The sequence below is a fragment of the Pollicipes pollicipes genome, unplaced genomic scaffold, assembly GCF_011947565.3.
Source record: "Pollicipes pollicipes isolate AB1234 unplaced genomic scaffold, Ppol_2.1 Scaffold_5724;HRSCAF=6776_pilon_pilon_pilon, whole genome shotgun sequence".
Classification (NCBI taxonomy): Eukaryota; Metazoa; Arthropoda; class Thecostraca; order Pollicipedomorpha; family Pollicipedidae; genus Pollicipes; species Pollicipes pollicipes.
Window position 1 is genome coordinate 46,721,319 of NW_023596746.1, and position 20,028 is coordinate 46,741,346.

Here is a 20,028-nt window from a genome sequence, read left to right on the forward strand (position 1 = left end):
GGACCAAGGCCACGGTACGCGCACACCGCAGTGCGTGCTATCACCACACGCGCATCTCGCCAGGCGCGGCAGTATGCGCACGAGCGTCACAGACGGCCCTGGACTGGGCCGGCAACGGGCCGGCAGCGAACCGCCGCACTGGCGCCGCTGTAACCGGTCTGTGACGTCAGCACGGCGGCCGTAGTCGGCTATCGGTTCAGCCGGCGCGGCTCACCTGAATATCTCGAGCGGCGGCGAGATGACGGCCAGCACGGGCGGGAAGCCAGGCTGCACCACAGATATCACCAGGCCCACCGACCACAAGAAGCGCAGCACAAAGTCCTCCACGATGGCGAAGTAGTACACCTGCAGACACGGGGTCAGAGAGGGGCGGGAGTCAGAGGGCGGGCGTCACAGGGGCGGGGGTCAGACAGGCGGGGTACAGATGAACTGGGGTCGAGGGGCGGCGGTCCGGGAGGGACGGGGTCAGAGGGACAGGGGTCAGAGGGACAGGGGTCAGAGGGACGGGGTCAGAGGGACAGGAGTCAGAGGGAAGGGGATTAGAGAGGGACGGGGGTCAGAGGGACGGGGATCACAGAGGATCACAGAGCCGTCGGCCCGGCGCGAGCGCACGGGCCGACGGCAGGCCGAGCCCCGACAGGGTGCACCACGTGCCGCCGGCCGCCGACTGCCCCGCACCCGGCGCCGTCCACTGACGCGCGCACGCCGACCACTTGTCACGCAGCTGCACCATGCTTGTGAGGCGCCACACGGACAACGTGGCAATCGTCGCACAACGCTACCGTTTTGATGCGGTCTGAATACCGCCCACGCTGGCCGCCAACATCTCCATGCTGGGCATCTCCATCGTTGCTGAAGGCGTCACCAAGCTGGGACGACGGCGCCACCAAGCTGGCCGAAGCTGGGACGAACGAGCCGTCGAGGGATCAGTTCCGCCTCCCATCAGCGGCACCGCCTCGCGATCATGGCCGATACTTACCGGCGTCGAGTAGACGAGTTCCTCCCTGAGGAACCTGTTGTCTCCTGCGTTGCTGTCGAACAGGCCCCAGTCCATCTTGATATCCCACGTGTAGGTGTATATCGAGTTAAATAACAAACTACAAATGAACAAGTAAAAATACGGGTTCTCGAAGTGAGAGTCGTAATCCCCTGAAACAGATGAAGAAAGGTGTAATCAAAGGCCAGGGCCTGCCAGCAAAGCAACCACTTATACGGGCGAGAGAACTGATAAAATCACAAAAAAACATTCCAAAGGTGAAGCAATTAGACAAATCATTTCATTTCAACCGTCTCCAGCCACGTGTATGATACGTCATCACTTTAAACAGCTATCTCAACTGATCTGAAGTGTATGGGACCCCATAAAGCACCAGCCACATCAGTCCTGATAGCACCGCTCAGGGGACGACTCTGAAAATAGGTGGCCGCCCACAAACCATTGCAGAACAAGCAATCAGCTGATGCGTGTGGAGTTTGGCGAGATTTCTCGCGAACTGTTTCGCCGCCAACTGAAATGGCATAAATGCCGGTTCCAGCTGCAGGGATTGGTATAAGTAGGGGAGACAGCATTTTCCAAACCCGATAACGCTGACCTGCCGCCCGTTGTAAACAGGCGGCGGGTCAGCGTTATCAACGGGACCTCTTGAATCTCGAGACCTAATTAATCTCTCTGCCGCCCCCCCCCCCCCTACACACACATACACAGAGAACGAAACTTTTCGCCCTCAGACGTCACTCACCCATGCGTGTGCGGTAGAGGGTGCCGAAGGCCACCTTGAAGAAGGAGGTGGAGTACTTGCCGGCGTTGACCAGGTGGGGGAACGCCTCACGCGTGTCGCGGTAGCGGCGCAGGCACTGGGCGAACCGGAACCAGGCCGGCAGACACGCCACCACGATATGGGAGGCGAACGACGGCGCGAAACACGAATAGTCCTCGGGGTCTGCGGCCAGCCGGCGGAGAGACGCACGGTCAGGAGATCCGGCAACACAAGAGCACGCTGCAGCGAAACAGGGCAACGAGACGACGGCCTTCGGCAAGAGAGAGAGAGAAGAGAGAGAGAGAGCGAGAGAGAGAGAGAGAGAGAGAGAGAGAGAGAGAGAGAGAGAGAGAGAAGAGAGAGAGAGAGAGAAGAGAGAGAGAAGAGAGAGTCAGAGACAGAAGACAGAGACAGAGACAGAGACGAGACGAGACAGAGACAGAGACGAGACAAGAGACAGACCAGAACGAGACAGAGACAGAGACAGAGACAGAGAGACAGAGACAGAGACAGAAAGACAGAGACAGAGACAGCAGACAGAGACAGAGACAGAGACAGAGACAGAGACAAGAGGACAGTAGACAGAAGACAGACAGAAGAGACAGAGACAGAGACAGAGACAGAGACAGAGACTAGACAGAGAACAGAGACAGAGACAGAGAACAAGAAAAAAGAAAAAAAAAAAAAAAAAAGAAAAAAAAAAAGGAGACAGAGACAGAGACAGAAGACAGAGACCAGAGACAAAGAGACAGAGACAGAACAAGTCAAGACCAGAGACAGAGACAGAGACAGAGAATCAGAGACAGAGACAGAGACAGAGGCAAGACAGAGACAGAGACAGAGACAGACAGAGAGAGAGAGAGAGAGAGAGAGAGGAGAGAGAGAGAGAGAGAGAGAGAGAGAGAGAGAGAGAGAGAGAGAGAGAGAGAGAGAGAGAGAGAGAGAGAGAGAGAGAGAGAGACCAAACGACGGACACGTTGGTCACACGCTCATCCCCGCGCGAGCCAGATTGGCGTCCCATCCAGACGCTAGGACGGGGGATGATGGGTTCATACCAGACTGAAAACAAACACCGCGCGGCGGCTCAACACTTAGTGGTCAAGCCAGCGCTCGCCACTTCAGACCATGTTTCGACGGGGAGCGGGGACTCAGCGATACCACGTTTCAGTGGGCACCGAGTCAAGCGTTGTCAACGGACCGAAACGGCTACAGAGTGGCAGCGGTACCCGTCCCCAAGGGTGTGCCGAGTCGAGGCCGGGCCCGCGTTCTACAGAGTGGCAACGGTACCTGCCCCCAAGGGTGTGCCGAGTCGAGGCCGGGCCCGCGCTCTGACTAGGGGGGAGCCGGGCGGCGCGTACCTTTGACCTCAGACCACTCGCCGGCCTGTGTGACGTAAAAACAGACGATAAAATCGAAGTCCTGCAGCACGGTGGCCAGGCTGTTAATCTGGTCGGCCAGCCAGAAGTCGGCGAACCCCACGTGGCAGAAGGGCGCGCACAGCACGCGGCACTGGCGGGCGCAAGAAAACACGGCTTAAGTGACGCTCAAATAAAGGACAACGTACTGGGGAGTCGAGCGATGCTAGCAAGGTAAGACGGGGAGGGCCTGGCACTTGCCAGCAGCCGCGAACACGCCGCCAGACAGTGTTTTCTGCGGATCAAGCTCCTCATACGTCCTCACGGGTGGTATTGCCTTTACCACGTGTGATTGCACTGCGGTGGAAATCGCGTCGACGTATCAGTCAAAGCGGCGCAGAAGCGACACACTTCAACCGACTAATCGATAAGCCCTGAACAGTCAGTATCGAGCACGCTCATCCACAACGCACGACATCGTATCGCTGCTTAACAGGGTGTATTTCTGACGTTTGAAAGCAGACGCACTAATCAGTGTCATTGAATATACATATTGGATCTGAGCAACGATTGCACGCGCCATTCGGAACATCACTAAACCGGTCCCAGTTTCGGCACGGGCGCCATTTCAGATTGAATTCAGAGATTGGAGCAAAAGCAACTGTAATAGCGCTGCAGCGCCGCCGGTCTGGCTCTGTACGGCCATGTAGCTCAACGCCCGAAAGCATACTTAACCGAGCCAACGGCCGCTGCGGCACTAACCAGCGACGTGGGCGTGATTCGACCGTCGGGACCCGGGCCAGCCGACCACATTACCACCCACGGAACACGTCACGTGTCAATGCCGGCCACAAGAGGAGAGCGCATCAGGCCTGTAGCCAACGCTAAGCCACAGACAAGCATGACAAACACTTCGCCTACCCGCCACGTGATAACGTTGCTGAGCGACCACCAGGGTGCCGCCAAATCCGTGCCAATGCAGAGGCGGAATGGCGGCCTCATGGCGCTAACAGCCCGGGGCGCGCCACGCCCGACGGTCGCCGGCTTACGTACCACAATCTTGATAAGCCAGAAGCGGGCCTCGTGCCGCAGCGACTTGGTCGGGTTGAGCAGAAACACGAGCATGAAGGTGGTGAGTATGAGCGGGTTGATGTACGGTGGTATGCCGAGACTCTCACTGGAACGCAGGGCGTCGGTCAGCGCGGACACACGCGGACGCAGGGGGCGGGCTCAGTCAGGCAGGGAGCGGCAGGGAAGCTGGAGTCTGACGCTGGCACACCACACTGACATGAGCTAGCCGCAGTAACCACCACTGAAGACACGCCAGTGCCCACAGTGCGGCAGGCCGGCCAGCTGCTGCGACACCGCACTCGCTGCGGCAATCACCCGGCTCACAGTCACGAGCCTAACAAGCCGAGCGGGCCGAAACGACCGCAGCCGGCCGCGCGGACCAGGCGCCGCCGCTGAGTCAGAGGGCTCCGCCAACTGCTCGGCACCTGCCGAGCCCCGCCGGCGCCGGACCGCGCAGCCGCGAGAGCGCGGCGGCCCGCCCGCTGCCTCACCTGTACAGGAAGCAGAGCACCATGACGGCCCAGATGACGCCGAAGATGGCAGCAATCTCCATCAGCGCCTGCGCCGACAGGTGGCTGCGCGGGTTGAGCTCGAAGATGAGCACGTGGTTCACGCCGGCCGAGCGCCAGCCGTGCACGTTGATGCCGATCAGGAAAATGAAGAGCGTGACGTGGAAGGGGCCGCGGAACAGCCGCAGCACCGTGTACCAGTCGTGGCCCTCAGCGTGAAACACGGCTGCAAGGAGCGGCCGCCGTCAGCCGGCGCCCTGGCGACGGGACGGCACGGGGCGGGCTCTCACACCCCGCGGAACAGCCGCAGCACCGTGTACCAGTCGTGGCCCTTAGCGTGAAACACGGTTGCAAGGAGTGGCCGCCGTCAGCCGGCGCCCTGGCGACGGGACGGCACAGGGCGGGCTCTCGCATCCCGCGGCTCAGCGGAAGTACGCTCCACGGTGGCGCTGTCCAGGCAGGCCGGGCAGCGTCACGCGGAGGACGCGTCACGCCCTGTTGCACGCTACGCTCTTTACATCGTTACGCGTAATTGCCACCGGTCATCTGGCACGACTGCCAACTGCGCGGCGCGTGACGTCACAGACAGGTGCCAGCGCGCGGCGAGCGCAAGTGTCGGCAGGCGGACACGTGAGAGGGGCACGGACTGGCGGTGTCCATCACTCGGTGTCTCGCCCGCGAAGGGCGACATGAGCCGCATCTGCAGGCCGATTACACGTATGCTAAGTGCAGCGGCGCGTCCCATTCCCGGCCAGCCGTACGTCAGCAGGTTTTCTGTCGAACTGGCCGGTGGCGTGCCGGACACAGCGTCACCATACATCAGCCGTTCCCCTGGGACCGGCACCAGGCCGTGGTCAGGCGGAGCGTCTCAGCACCGACGGTGCGGGACGCGCCGCTCGCCGGGCGCTGACTGACGGCGCCCCGCCACGACACGTGCTCGAGACCCGGGCCGGCGACGACCGGTCGGTTGCAGGAGCAGGGCCGATGGGTGCGTGGTGACCCCGTCCGCGCGGTGGGAGGGCTTCGGTGCGCTAGTGCACGCTGGGATGATGCCATCGAGGTCAGGCGCTGCCCGAGACAAGACCGCCGGTCGGGCCTACTTCGCGCGGCTCCGCTGCCTTCCCGATCGGTCTCAGTCAGTCCTACACGAACCTGACAGACGTCGGCCACGCTGGATGAGGCGGGGGAGGGAGGCGAAAGGGGGGGGGGGGGGTCGCCTGCCACACGCCAGCCCCCTGCCGACACGTCCGGCTGCTCACCGAGCGTCAGTCCGACCCAGCGACCGGCGCCGGCCCGCCTGCTGTCATATCGCCTCACCCGTCAGGATGACAGCTGTCACGAGGACGACGAAGGCGCCCAGGAACAGGCCCACCTTGAAGGTGGTCCATGGCGACTGCTGCTCGCCCAGCGGCGGCACCCGCAGCCGCTTCATCGCCTTCTGCCTACCGGCGGCCGGCGGCCGGAGGCCAGGTCAGCCGGGCCGGTCCCGGCACGCCAGCACAGCACGCACACGTCCGGACGCCGGGATCGGCGCCGTCAGATAGCGGACGGGACGAGCCGCCGCGATCGCTCACTTCTTACGTCCACGCCTCCGGTCAACAAATCATAACAGACGGCCAGGACAAATTTGCGTGTTACATTGCCCACCGCGTGACACACTTCTTGTCTAGGCAGCAAAAAGCATCGCGCCAAGCCGCGCGCCATGTGCTAACAAGACAGTAGTGACTCGGGTCACATCTGACGTCGCACCGCAGTGTTCTCGCCGCACCAGCCGGGCGGCGCGGAGCGGGGCGGCCGTCACCGCGCGGTCCTGACCTGTCGCCGCCCTCTAGGTCGGCGGTGACCTGGTTCTCGGTGGCGCGGATCAGCTTGTCGATGTCCTTGTTGGTGTAGAACACAGCCGGCTCCACGTTGTCCAGCCGCCACTTGGCGCCGGTCTCTAAGCTGAGGATCTGCGGATGTAGGAACATTCCGACCGCTCCAGACCTCAACTCAAGGCCGGTAACGTCGGAGTCGCGGCAAGAAGGCGGGTGTACGCGCTTTTCTGCTCGTGGTCTAATCCTTGTGTCTCGCATGACTTCAGGGGTTCAAGAGTCGGCGAACACCGGCCCCTACAAACACCTGGTCAGCAGCCCCCCTCCCCCGGACACATCGCCGCTCATCACGCGCGCCCCCCGTCCACCCACCTTGTCATGCTTCTTGAGAATCTTCTTGAAGCCCATGAAGTTGAGGCTCTGGTAGTTCTGCAGCAGGATGAGGCTGAGGTAGAACTCTGAGAAGGCCAGCTTCATGTTCTGCGCCTTGCGAACGGAGGTGCGGCGGCGCAGGCCGAAGCCGCGCGCCTTGCTGGAGCCGGGCAGCGCCTCGGCGTCCTGCCGGGCCGCCAGCTCGCTCTGCAGGCTGGCATATTTACGCTGTGCCTCGGCCAACTTCTCTGTGGTCAGCCGATTACGGACAATGTTAGCAAAGACGCTAGCGAGCGAGAACGGAACACACACCACATTGCCACAAACAATGGCAGTCCGACGAGTTTCTGCTGGATGACGGTGGCATAAAGTGAGTGCTTACATTGGGTGCGGGAAATCAATTTTGATAAGCATTATACTTCCTGAAAACTGGATCAGACACAGGTTGTTTGAAGCACAGAACTACTGCAACACATTGCTTCAAAATAATTGTGCTGTCTGTTCCAACAAAGGAAGCATGGCATAGGTACAGACACCAACACACTAATATAAACACCATTCTCACCAGAGAAAAATGTGTTTATCTTCTCCAACTCCTTGTCACAAAAGTGCAGGAAGTGTTCATCAAAACCAGCAAAGTAGCGTTGGACATCTTCTTGATCCACTACTTCAGCTGATGGTGCCTTTTCAAGTGCTGCATACAGCTTAGACTTCATCTCCTATTGGCAAGTTTTACACTGTCAAACATGCTTGCTGCAATCTCAACAAGTGAGGCAACATGAGCATGTTGTGGCAACATGAGTATGTAACTTCTTGAAATAATGACTACCATCCCATTCCATGGCAGAGCAGCCAGGCTCAATTGCAGCATTTTTGTCCAGCTTGACCATGCTCCCTTTAAGCTATAATAACCTAATTGTGTTCATAATGAAAATAAGATGTATACAGTGTATTTTTTACAATGGGAGCAAGCTTTGCATCCAGAACATAAATTTTGACCAATATTCACTTACCTCATACTGGATGTATTGTGTTCTCCATTCTGGAGTTATATGTGCTGAGAGATGTTCAGCAAACTTCATCTTCACTGTATAGAAGACTAGCAGAGCAGTGAGCTGAAAGTAATTGAGGCAGTGAGCTGGCCATAATTGGGCAACAGTGACACACCATCCCACAGGTCCATAGGCACCTGAAGTAAAGGCCAGTGCAACATACATGTTGATATCCATTTGCAACATGGGCAACAGCACATGTGGTACCTTAAACCAAACCTGCAACTAGATTGATCATCCTAAAATACCACAACAGGTACTCAATGCAAGAATATTTTTATCACACTTATATTCAATGCCATGAAGATGCACAGAAGTATGCACAATTGACTGTCCAGCAAATAGCAAAGATATCAGTGATTTCGTACTTACATCATGAAATGACTAGATCTGCAGATGACTAGAAGGACTTCCACCAATTATCTCTACTACTGCCTACATCTTCTGTGTTATATGGTCAGTTCTCTGTGGAATGACAGCACTCAAACAAAATTGCACATGGTTAAAGTGGACACAAAACAAACACAGGTTACTTGAACCTAACCTGAGCCAAAGTACATATTTAAAATGGAATGGATGGAATCACAACCTGGCGCTGTTCAGTACAACTTTGGCATGTAACACATCTACCAGCAAAGGTTAAGGCTAGAAGGGATGGTCATATATGCAACAACATTTACATTGTAGTTAACTTGCTGCTCTGCTATAACACCACCAAGGATGGAATGGGAGAAGGGACCATTAAACCAATTATGCAAGAATAGAAATGCTGTTCATATGTTCTCATGTTTTGTCAGACAACCAGTCATGATTTACCACCTTCTAGGTTATCACAATTTCTTTGAAAGTTCTGAACAAAGTAACATTTTGTGTGATGACCATACTGGGCCAGTAGTTTATCAAAAACCCTGTGGAAGGTCAACATGCATGCTGCATAAGACCAGATATTCCAGCTTGCTGATGTTTGATGATGATGATTTGAGCTTTGGGGCACACTGACTACGTTTGTCATGTGGCGCCCATTGCTGTTTTGATATGGACAATTCATCACATGTGCATACACCAAACCAACCTTATGATTCCATATGCATGATGAAAGAGCTGAGTAGCCCAAAAAAGTTTGTAATTCAATCTCCGTATCTAAATCCTAGGTCTAATAGCACTGCAAAACTTATCCCCATCCATCAAAACACCCTGCATAATAGGGCTAACTGCAGAAGAAATTGATAGAATTGCATGACACATTGCATCCAATCCCACAACCCTGATTAAGAACGAGTTCAAATGTCCACAAAACATACTTCATCAAACGAATGGAATCATCGGGGACAAAGGCTGGATGTACACATGCATCACGGTCCCCTAACTGATTCGTGTTTAAGGCTATGCCTTTATGAGGCCTTTAGAACATTAATTATCCCAAACCCAGAAATTAAAAGCATCCAGCCTACCATAAAATGTCTTCGAAACCAAACCGGCCACATGATACAAATACAGCAACACCTCCACGGACTCCTTGCCTAACTGGCGCTGCTTTGTCGCAGCTGATCGCAGCAGAAGACTAAAACCAGGGTTAATGCCTTCAGCCTATCTAGTATTGCCTACCGCTTGGTGTCACACCGCCAAAAGTGACGTAATTGAACTGACGACAATGAACTGCCTGCGAAGCTAATTGGTTTACGCTGTTCATGGACAACCCAGACTGCGTTATTTTGCAGTGGTGTAGGCTTCTCTATTACGACCAGATCAAATTTTGGGGGCTCTTCTTAAAGACTGTCAACAATGATTGCTCTCATTTTCAGATATTTCGATTTTGTTACAAGCACATATGTAACAACGAGCTTTCTTGACGTTTCCGGCCTCCATCACATTGAAACTGAAACGCAAATTGCTTTCTAAGCAACCTCGCGGTTGCTCCAAATATTTCTGCCAGAAATGGGATTCGGACCGCCATAACAGACCGCGACTGCAAAATGTTTTCGAGGGTATCAATCAGGGATGTAGCATACGAAATGAGGATCTTTAACGAATTGGAACTGGGAACGCAGCTCAAATTTTTTGAAGGGGGTTAGTGTGAGAAATCGCGCCAATGTTTAATTGTCTGTGGTTTCTGACGGTACAAAAATTGAAAAGGTCAACACAAAAATGCGAGGCTTAAGCAGACCCCATGACTCTCGGCTGCGACTGTGGGGGTAATCGAGGCGCAACAAGGGGAGGGGGTCAGACAACGGAGTAACATATCACACTCTGGTGTGGTTGCAAATCATGCCATTGAAAATGTTTTCAGGCCTTAAACCCGGATACCAATTGGTTTCCCTGATAACATCAGGGAAGTATCGCATCTTTGATGTTGAGGATGAGTATTTTCTTTAAAATATCGTTACGGGCACGCTTTAAAGAAAACACCCTAGTGAAACCTCAGGTCTGGTTACGTCTTTTGATTGTACTGGTGAGTGACACTACAGCACGGCCAAGACATGACAGGGATGTCACTTTGAATTTACTTTCGAGTCCAAATTACGCCACCAACGCTTTGTAACAGCACTACACTTATTCCATGCAGTCGCGACCTGCGTCGTCGGATAACATCATGCACACCTCTACTAGTGCGAATAAAAGAACGTTTGTGATTGGCCCAGCAGACAAGGCGTTACCGAAAGGTGCATTGGTTGAAGCTTGAACCAGTGCGCTGTATGGGCAGTGTTCTAGAACTGCCGACTATGGGTGTAAAGCAACACCCTATGAGGAGGAAGTTTTCACTCCTTTTCCCCATATTTTATGCGAATATTTCAAGCCTGCCTGACATTGTCTAATCGCACATGCCAAACTCCTATTTCCCTTTCTGAGGTTTTCAGATGTCATCCAAAAACGAGCTCACTTGAAACCATCAAGCATAAACGAGGCTCTGCAGAACCTGGACACCGATGTCTATGTCCTGCCTCACCTACATCTGAATCGTGTCTATGTATGTACAGAGCAATGGCGCCAGGTACCTCCAAGCCCAAGAACCCCAGCGACCCCATCCGCTTGCAAGCATTAAGCTTGGTTTGTTTACAAAATGCATCATAATTTGCAGCTGTGCGCCAAACTCAAAACGACGAAAGCATGTTCACTACCACGTTTCCTTCTTCGAATCAATAGGGTGGGACTAAAAGACCGAAATAGCTAGCACACAGCCTCATGCTCCAAAACTACTTGAGTAACCGTTTGAGACTATGACCGTTTGAAGTATTAACTTCCATTGCACAAATAGGTAGCCCATTCGGTTTCCAGAACCTGTAGCTCAGCTTGTCACGAAACATTGACGTTCTGTAACACTGTAGTGGATCGGCCCATCGCTGTTCCAAAAATGGTGACCCAAGGTGAGGTCAGAAGTCATCACTTTTGTCCCACTCCGGAACTTGTCTCAGGAGGCTGACTTCGGCGCGCCGCAGGCACGTGTAACGTCTTTCATCACGTAGAACAATACTGGGTGCTCTTGATTTCATTTGTAGCGTATCTTCGTGGAAATTTGAAGTAGTCACGTACATATTAATGCATGTCACGTGTCTGCTACGGGTGAGGGGGTGGGTGTTAAGGTTTAAGGACAGATGGCTGAATACCATCTCACCGAAGGTAAAAGCCCCGAATGAATTTTTGCCGCTATGTTATTTGCTGCCCTGCTGACTAGGCAGATGGCTAAAAGGCGGAAAGCATGATGACATCATGTGTTCCGATGACGTACAAACTGTCGAAATGCAAAAAAGTCAATATGCTGACCAATATACAATATACGGCCACGTTAATTATCCGCGTGTCAATATGCCGAAAGGGATTTAATCGGGTGGCAATGGTTGAATGTAAAATCGCCGAATGACCCATTAACCGAGTGCCTGTTTTTAAAAATGTGTATATAACCTCCCAAAGGTTCTACTTGTCATTGCTGGAACGTATCTTTCCTAAGCAGTCTAACGAGAGCTTTTAAATGCTATCAATTTCCCGTAACTTCAGCTTGCCTGGCCTTTGAAATGTTAAGAGGGCTGCTGAGGCCTTCACTCGTAGGGCGATGGCAAAAGAACCCGCTCACAGGGCATGGGTTGGAGGTTTTTGCCTATAACCCAGTAACAATATCCCGACCCACAATCATTCGAATAAAGGCCATGCAGCTTATTAGCATTCGAATAAAGACCATTTAGCTAGTTAGCACTCGAATAAAGACCATTCAGCTAATTAGCATTCGACTGAAGAACATGTCGGCAAATGAACATTCGAGAAAGTTTGAAAGTTAGCGTTGAACTAAAGAACGTAGGGCTTCCTTTGGATCATTTGGGACCTCTTGCCGATCAAAAGGGCCTGTTGTTGGCCATCTTGGTTGCCTACTAAGGGGTGATATTGTATTCTGCGTGTCGTTGGCACGATGGCAATTCTTCCGCTTCGATGATCTTTGACCCACTGTGATCATGAACGGATGTCCTGAAATTTTCCTGGTTAAAAAGATGCGTCCTCCCTTTTGGAAAATACCAGGGAGTTGCCGATTGCACTCTCCCCCCCCCCCCCCCCCCCCTCTGTTTCCACTATCTCTCCAGGGTTCTTACCATTGCGTTGGAAAGCCCACATTAGTTCTCTAGCATTGTTCACTCACGTACTGTTCGCGTTCTAACTTCACAAATTTACACTACCCGCAAGCTGATTGGCAACGGGCCTGGCCACGTTTCATAGTTCAGTCAGGTGAAGCAGTAAAGCTGTAATTGTTTACGATCATGGTGACTGACAAAACTATTGCCAAAGCGGAAATATTCCGGGTCCACATCGGATAAGATGAACTAGCCTACATACCAGGGCATTCTTGTGACCATGTCTACCTCAGCTGCAGCCAAAGCACAGCATGTCCAAGACCATTTTCTGGAAAAGGTGACACTGGTGCATCTCGGTCCACTATACCGACGCACTTCCGAGTAGGGCGAGGTCTAAATTTGGAGGTAGTACACACGTGTGCACTGTGCTGTTGATATCAGCGGGGTGACGGATACCTTGGATATTTATTCAGTTTAGCAGCTGGTGCTAAACTCGACAAAGTAGTGCACACGATTGCGCTGTGCTGTTGATATCAGCGGGGTGGCGGATGTATTGGATATTTGTTCAGTTTAGCAGCTAGTGCTAAACTAAACGAAGTAGTGCACACGTATGCGTTGTGCTGTGGATATCAGCGGGGTGGCGAATGCCTTGGATATTTGTTCGGTTTAGCAACTGGTGCTCTTTTCACTCAAACCACACAGTAATGATAACTTACCGGCATCAAATGTGTCAGACCATCACGAAACATGCGTGTCAGCAATAGGCGTCCGATGTAATCGTATGCCTCGTTGGCATTCAAGCACGTACCAGTTAAGCTCTAACTAAACTTGGATGTACACTTGGGATGTCCAGCTTTGGGCTATGCATTCAGGAAACCTATGCCTTTTCATTGGTGCTATTTCGGACAGACCTCTGCAAGAGCGTTTGTGCCGTTAAATTACAATGCCCAACTGACTTACGTAGAGTGAGATATCATTCACCGATGGAAGTGAAAAGTCTGTCAATAATTCGAAGAATCACGGTGATAGCATATCTAACATCATCACAGATTGTTGACATGTTCGTTGCAATACTCTCCCCCATTGAAGGCTTACGTGCGGCAAATTGGGTCGCTAATTTGGCAGGTTACGTGGAACGGCAAACCAGGCTTGATAAAACGCACGTAACTGGTGCACGTAACTGGCCCTGCACCAGTTATGAGATATGATCATATCCGGGATATGATCATGGAACACGGAAAATTATAGCATTTCGATCTTCATGCACAATTTTGAGATTTCCTGGTCAGCGAGGTTTGTTCGTGTTTGACCGGGCTTCGTCAGTTAAGTAAAAGTTTCAAAATTTGTCAAATGTCAAAAATGTCAGATGTCAAATATGTCAAATGTCAAGCTAGGATTGTGAAGGATTCAGATTCGTTGGAGATTTCATCAGCACCTAAATCAGCCTAATTCACCGGGACGAAAGCTTTACCCCATAAAAAACAGAGTGTTTCTGATGTATGCGAGTCCAAATAACGTACATACAACGTACAACGTACGTTGCACGTACGAAATGCGTTTGCTACAAAAAGTTGGACGCACAAAATGCATTTGCTAATGAACCAATATAATTGTAGTAAATTTATTCGTAATAAAATTGTGTTTCCCTTTTAAATGTACCTATTAAAAGCCGATCAACGTCTAGATAACGCGTGACCTGGAAATGTGGAAGCTTTCAGAGATGACAGCATGGATAGGATTGACTGTCGTTTTTGTATTGTGTCGGCTGTCATGTTCTGCGTCGGAATAGTTGTCGTGGCTTGATCGTCTCTGTCCTCTAAAACGCCATTGGAAATGCACGACCCGGGGAATCCTCTCTCTCAACCCTCTCAACCCCCTCCCCAAAACTCACACACGAAGTGTCATGTTTTTTTTTACAGAGCCTGCGGTTACATTCAGCGATAAATAGCAGCACAATGAGGCCGAGCGTCTGGACGACCCGACCTGACGGCCCGGTCAGCGGCCGGCCATCTGACGGCTACAGGGAGATCCGGCTGGCTGGTGACCGCCAGCCGGGTCATAGCCAGCAGTGAACTGCGACCAAGCCACAGCCGACAGTATCGGTATGGTCGCGACCCGGGCCACAACCGACAGTATCGGTGTGGTCGTGACCCAAGCCACAGCCAACAGTATCGGTGTGGTCGCGACCCGGGCCACAACCGACAGTATCGGTGTGGTCGTGACCCAAGCCACAGCCGACAGTATCGGTGGTCGTGACCCAAGCCACAGCCAACAGTATCGGTGTGGTCGTGACCCAAGCCACAGCCGACAGTATCGGTGTGGTCGCCCCGGGCCACAGCCGACAGTATCGGGTGTGGTTGCCACCTGCCACAGCCACAGTATCGGTGTGGTTGCCACCTGGGCCACAGCCGACAGCATCGGTGTGGTTGCCCCTGGGCCACAGCCACAGTATCGGTGTGGTTGCCAACCCGGGCCACAGCCGACAGTATCGGTGTGGTTGCCACCTGGGCCACAGCCGACAGTATCGGTGTGGTTGCCACCTGGGCCACAGCCGACAGTATCGGTGTGGTCGCCACCCGGGCCACAGCCGACAGTATCGGTGTGGTTGCCACCTGGGCCACAGCCGACAGTATCGGTGTGGTTGCCACCTGGGCCACAGCCGACAGTATCGGTGTGGTTGCCACCTGGGCCACAGCCGACAGTATCGGTGTGGTTGCCACCTGGGCCACAGCCGACAGTATCGGTGCGTCGGATTGGTGTCCGGCTGGGAGGCTCAGACGGCAGGCGCCAGCGGCCGTGTCGCGCCCGTCTGCCGGTGCTGACAGCATCTCGGCACAGCGAGACTGATGGGCGGGTCAGTCTTCTGGAGAACGATGACTGATGGGCGGGCCAGTCTTCTGGAGAACGAAGACTGATGGGCGGGCCAGCTTTCCGGAGAACCAAGACTGATGGGCGGGCCAGTCTTTCGGAGAACCAAGACTGATGGGCGGGCCAGTCTTCTGAAGAACCATGACTGATGGGCAGGTAAGTCTTCTGAAGAAACAAGACTGATGGGGGGGCCAGCCTTCCGAAGAACCAAGACTGATGGGCGGGCAAGTCTTCTGAAGAACCAAGCCTGATGGGCGGGCGAGTCTTCTGAAGAAACAAGTCCCAACTGCTGCCAGAGGACCGGCGTCCGTCCGGAAGCCGCAGCCCGAGGTCACCCCTATTCACATAGGAGTTAGTCACCAGTGATTCAGATCAATGTCCAAGAAAACAAATAATGTATCTAAATGTATAGATGTCGTTGAGAAACCATACTAGGGCGTAGCCGATATGGAAATAAATAGATCAGTGCATTAAAAAAAAGTGTAGCGTGGTCTCCGCAAACAAATCAAGCACGTCCTTCGTTCATTCCAACTTCCTCACCGGATTGTGGATCGTCTGGACATCTAACCGGCGCAGCCTGACGCGCTTCATTCTGCTCAGCTGGCCGGCGTTTTCACCTTCTCACCCATATGCGCGTGCTTTTAGCGAGGCCCAGAGCCTCTCGCGGTGGAGCAGCTGAGGGACGGCTGACACATTGTTGGCATGTGCAACTACGCAGAAGCCTACACCGGCACCCTTTTGGGTCTGGCAGGCGTCTTTAGTTTATCAAACCTAGTTTCACACGGCAAAGCAATGCAAGTTGCATGGGCACGTTGCCAATTTTGAAAACCGCTGTAATGCAAAGGCGCGAGAACTATGTGGTTTTGATGGCTCTTTTCCAAACATTTGGACACTATGCGACATCAGGTACTCAGCGGTGCCCGGTAGGAACTAATTTCGAATGTTACCAAATGCGAAATGCCGTTAGAATTCCATCACCTAAGCGGTAACGTTTTGGTGCGAAACTGAAAGAAGATACGCTGTAAGCTCAGCGACACAGCCAGGATCTCAGTCAAGAAGGAGCAGGTCGGGTGATACGAGAGGGGGGGGGGGGGGGCAAAAGGTTTCATAGATCAAGAGGGTTGCCTTCGTTGCTTGGGGTCATGTTTTGGAATTCCAGGAACCTTTTCAAGTTCGGAATTTTATTTCAATGTATCGGGGTGCCGTTTACGTCTTCGGACATTTTAGACTGTGAGAAAGTACTGGAACCTTTGGCCCAAGGGAGTTTCCGCCACCTGCAGGGGGAGGGAGGACATGACCTCAGGGTCCCCTCTCCTTAGTAAGTGACTGCATACGCCCAACAATTCAGTAAAACCCCCTGCTTTTTTAACTAAAAATGCCTGGGCACAATTAACGCAGCAGCGTTTATACAGAAAAAACAGTTGAAAGCATGTGTGCATTTCATGGATAAGTGTCTCAGCTTTACATCGGTGCTTAACCGGTCAGGGCCACAGAAATTGAACCAAAACTTTGAAGTCGGAAATATCTAGCGTGTACCAAACACCTCATGTCGTGACAGGCCGGCGGAGTCCCATGGTTTGTCTACCCTCCCCCAACCTCCCCGCCCCAGTCGCCAGCATCTCCAGTCATCGCCAGGATGCTGGACCATCAATATGCGCGGATGACGAGAGCTCGCGATAAACAAAACGACAGTAACATCCGTTTGACTGACTTCTAACGCATATTTTCTACGTGTTATTTACGATGCGCACACGCCTGAGATGACGGCGAGCCGCTCGAGCCGCAGCTCTCCACTTTTTGTGGTCACTCAATCGACGATATCGAATATGACGCATCTTAGCGATGTATTGGAATTACCTGACGTGCGCTGACGCCTGCAGTCGAGCCGTTGTGACTGGTGTCCTCCAGCTCCAGCATCCCAAGCACGTTCCACGAAACTCACAACCAGAATAACTATTTAATGCCGTTGTCAATGACGTATGATATGCGGTTGTACTAAAGCCTGGATGCTTTTAAGAATAAGGTTTTTGTTCTCAGTAACTCGACCGAGTGTTTTTTGGAATTGAAGCTCTCGCTGAGTATGGTTTGAAGCGAAAACACTTATTCATCAACCCAGTAGGTCAATTTCAGTTCGGACCAAAAAGGCTTGCCACCAGGGTTTAGCGTGCCTCGCAGCGTTGTAACAAACTTGCCTATAGGCTAACTCCTTTTTGTCAGCTGGTCAGTTGTAAGCCGAATATTCGTGCCACATAAGGGTGACTCTACGCAACGACAACTTTTTTCGTGAGGTTGGCTAATTTCATTCATGTCGGGGTTAGCAAAACCAATTTCTTGATTCCATTGGTGTGTCAAATGGACAAATTGGGTGAAATGTCAATGTGGGTTTCACCTTTTCTCCGTTTTTTCATCTTTAAATTGCAACGGCTTCGACGGTTCTAACACCAATTTCGAAGTTCAAAATGTCTGATCTCACGGCCAGCCATCCATGAAGGTTTTGTCTGCGTCTGCCCTGCACACCATCCGGCACCAGTGCCCATGCTCGTATAAAAAAACAGCTACGTCCTCAGGCTACGCAGGAAGCCCATTCTCTCCTTGGAACGTACGTTCAGTACTCTCTCCTGCGTCGTGATGATTGCTGGACTGAAGCACGCATGCTGCTGCCCATCAATGGCTTTATCAAACTGATAACGCTTATGCACACGGTGCCTCCCGTAGTCCTGCAGTCTTTGAGTGACTTGCAGTTCGCCTGGCCTCGTTTAAGAGCCCGATTCAATAGCGTAAAGCATTCGAGCTCGTCAAATGCCACTGAATGCTGAGGACTGAAGCCGGTGATGCGGCAGAAGACGGGTAATGAGCGGAGCAAATGGAGGCACGTTATATCTGGAAATGACATAAATACGCCATCACAGCTCGATGGCCCTGGCTCATTGCACTGATGCTAGTCAATCTATCAAACGTTACGTGTGTTTTTATGATCTGAGATCAGGTGAGCACTGATGCTAGTCAATCTATCAAACGTTACGTGTGTTTTCTATGATCTGAGATCAGGTGAGCACTGAAGATTTATGTGCAAAAACATGACAGATCGCTTAACCGCTCTGTCGTGAACTATATGAGCTAGATCAGGACAGGGCGGGAGCGGAGTGGAGTGGAGTCGATTTTAAACGCACACGGAGGAAGCTCAGAAAAAAGCTCAAGCTTCACGCCATATTTGGGCGCACGTCTGCAAAAAAGGACAATAACCGACAAAGAAATCCCAAAGTCAGGCCATTTTGAGCGCACGTCAGTCAACAGCATGAACAGGCCTAAAAGGAAAAAGCGCGGTTAAGGCTAATAGTAAAACCATAGTTAGGCACAAGCCTGCTAAAAAAGTGATTACCTGAAGACCATCACACGTCGTTTCCCCGATAACCCATGCAGCCTAGCGCTGTCTAATGCAGAAGCAAACCTCAATGCAATTTAACCGGATAATGGGCAAGGGACAAATGTTGGGGCCAGATATAGCAAAGCAAAACTGTTGTTTTCGGTGTTAGTTGTGCCATGTTTAGGAGCATGCGTGTTTTTTTCTCCGCAGGAGCCAGTCCAGCATGAGAGTTCAATCCCGGCCCTGTGATATGGAAATGACAGGTTCGCCTTGTCTGCCCTGGGCTCTTGATTAAAATGCCAAAGTCCAACGCTCATGACTCCCCTACCATATGCGTGTCATGAAATTGATCTAACGATTCAAAATCTCGATAGCTCAACCTTCAACCATGGTACATGCGTCCCATTTTTACAGCCCCATCCGTATTGACAGAACTGCTATCTTGCTCTTTAGAGTTGAGCATTCTAGTTTGGTCCTGAATTTGAAATATTTGGACAAGTTTGTTGGAGCATTTTATTCGAAAACTCGAAACCCTTAACAGACGGCGTCAAATTCACATTCAAGTGACATTACCGCGGCCGCAAATTATGAGCTGATGGCGATTTTGTCATGCTTTGTGAGGAAATTTCATAGTTTGCTTCTCAAGGTGAGGAAATCCGCCACTTTGGCGCGTCTTGCGTAAATCAGACAGATGGATTGTGCGCCTCCGAAACCCTCGTCTTTCGGCCATGTGAAAAAAAAATACTGCGACACATCCGGATTCGTACAATGTCTGGTTTTGTCTCCACCCTCGTGGGGCGGGGATTTCAGCGGGCTTGCGAAGCCGGCGGACCGGCAGATCAGTTGACGGGTGTGCTGCACGTGCGTGATTTCCGTTTGGTGCAATCAAATTCGGGGTGAATTGTCATAGCATCAATCCCTCGGGACCTACAGGTCACAGGTTACGGCCGAGGCGTTTAAACATCGGGTCAAACGCCATTTAAGTGTAATCCCCAGCCCAGATATCTATGCGGCCTGACAGTGCGGCACCGCGGATGCGGATAGACAAATAGCGATCCATCAGATGCGGCTAAAGCGGGTGTTCAAAGCGTGAAATCGAAAATATCGTACCACCGCATGCTCATCTCCAGACTGAGAGACTCCAGACCACACTCCAGCTCATCTCCAGGCTGCGTCCTCGGCTGACGCTTGTGGCTGTGTTCATCGAACGCTTGTGGTGGTGTTCAGCGGACGCTTGTGGTGGTGTTCAGCGGACGCTTGTGGTAGTGTTCAGCGGACGCTTGTGGTGGTGTTCAGCGGACGCTTGTGGCGAT

The 20,028-nt window shown here is 52.4% G+C and overlaps 1 protein-coding gene across 4 annotated transcripts in view; it reads right to left on the bottom strand.

Annotated features, from left to right (window-relative positions):
• LOC119103891 (xenotropic and polytropic retrovirus receptor 1 homolog) overlaps window positions 1-20,028 on the bottom strand; it is a 38,433-nt gene that overhangs the window by 5,414 nt on the left and 12,991 nt on the right. The window contains exons 1-13 of one of the 4 annotated variants that reach the window (XM_037227575.1): window positions 9,382-10,725; window positions 8,303-8,395; window positions 7,892-7,993; window positions 7,444-7,597; window positions 6,879-7,126; window positions 6,508-6,644; window positions 6,010-6,134; window positions 4,675-4,918; window positions 4,166-4,289; window positions 3,116-3,266; window positions 1,740-1,940; window positions 980-1,149; window positions 215-345 (exon numbers count right to left, since the gene is read on the bottom strand). In XM_037227575.1, the coding sequence (XP_037083470.1) occupies window positions 215-345; window positions 980-1,149; window positions 1,740-1,940; window positions 3,116-3,266; window positions 4,166-4,289; window positions 4,675-4,918; window positions 6,010-6,134; window positions 6,508-6,644; window positions 6,879-7,126; window positions 7,444-7,597; window positions 7,892-7,960 (1,754 nt within the window). In that variant the 5' untranslated portion in view covers window positions 7,961-7,993; window positions 8,303-8,395; window positions 9,382-10,725. Of the gene's footprint in view, window positions 1-214; window positions 346-979; window positions 1,150-1,739; window positions 1,941-3,115; window positions 3,267-4,165; window positions 4,290-4,674; window positions 4,919-6,009; window positions 6,135-6,507; window positions 6,645-6,878; window positions 7,127-7,443; window positions 7,598-7,891; window positions 7,994-8,302; window positions 9,359-9,381; window positions 10,726-20,028 lie in introns of those variants that run through there. The other 3 variants (XM_037227574.1, XM_037227577.1, XM_037227578.1) reach the window with 3 other exon arrangements.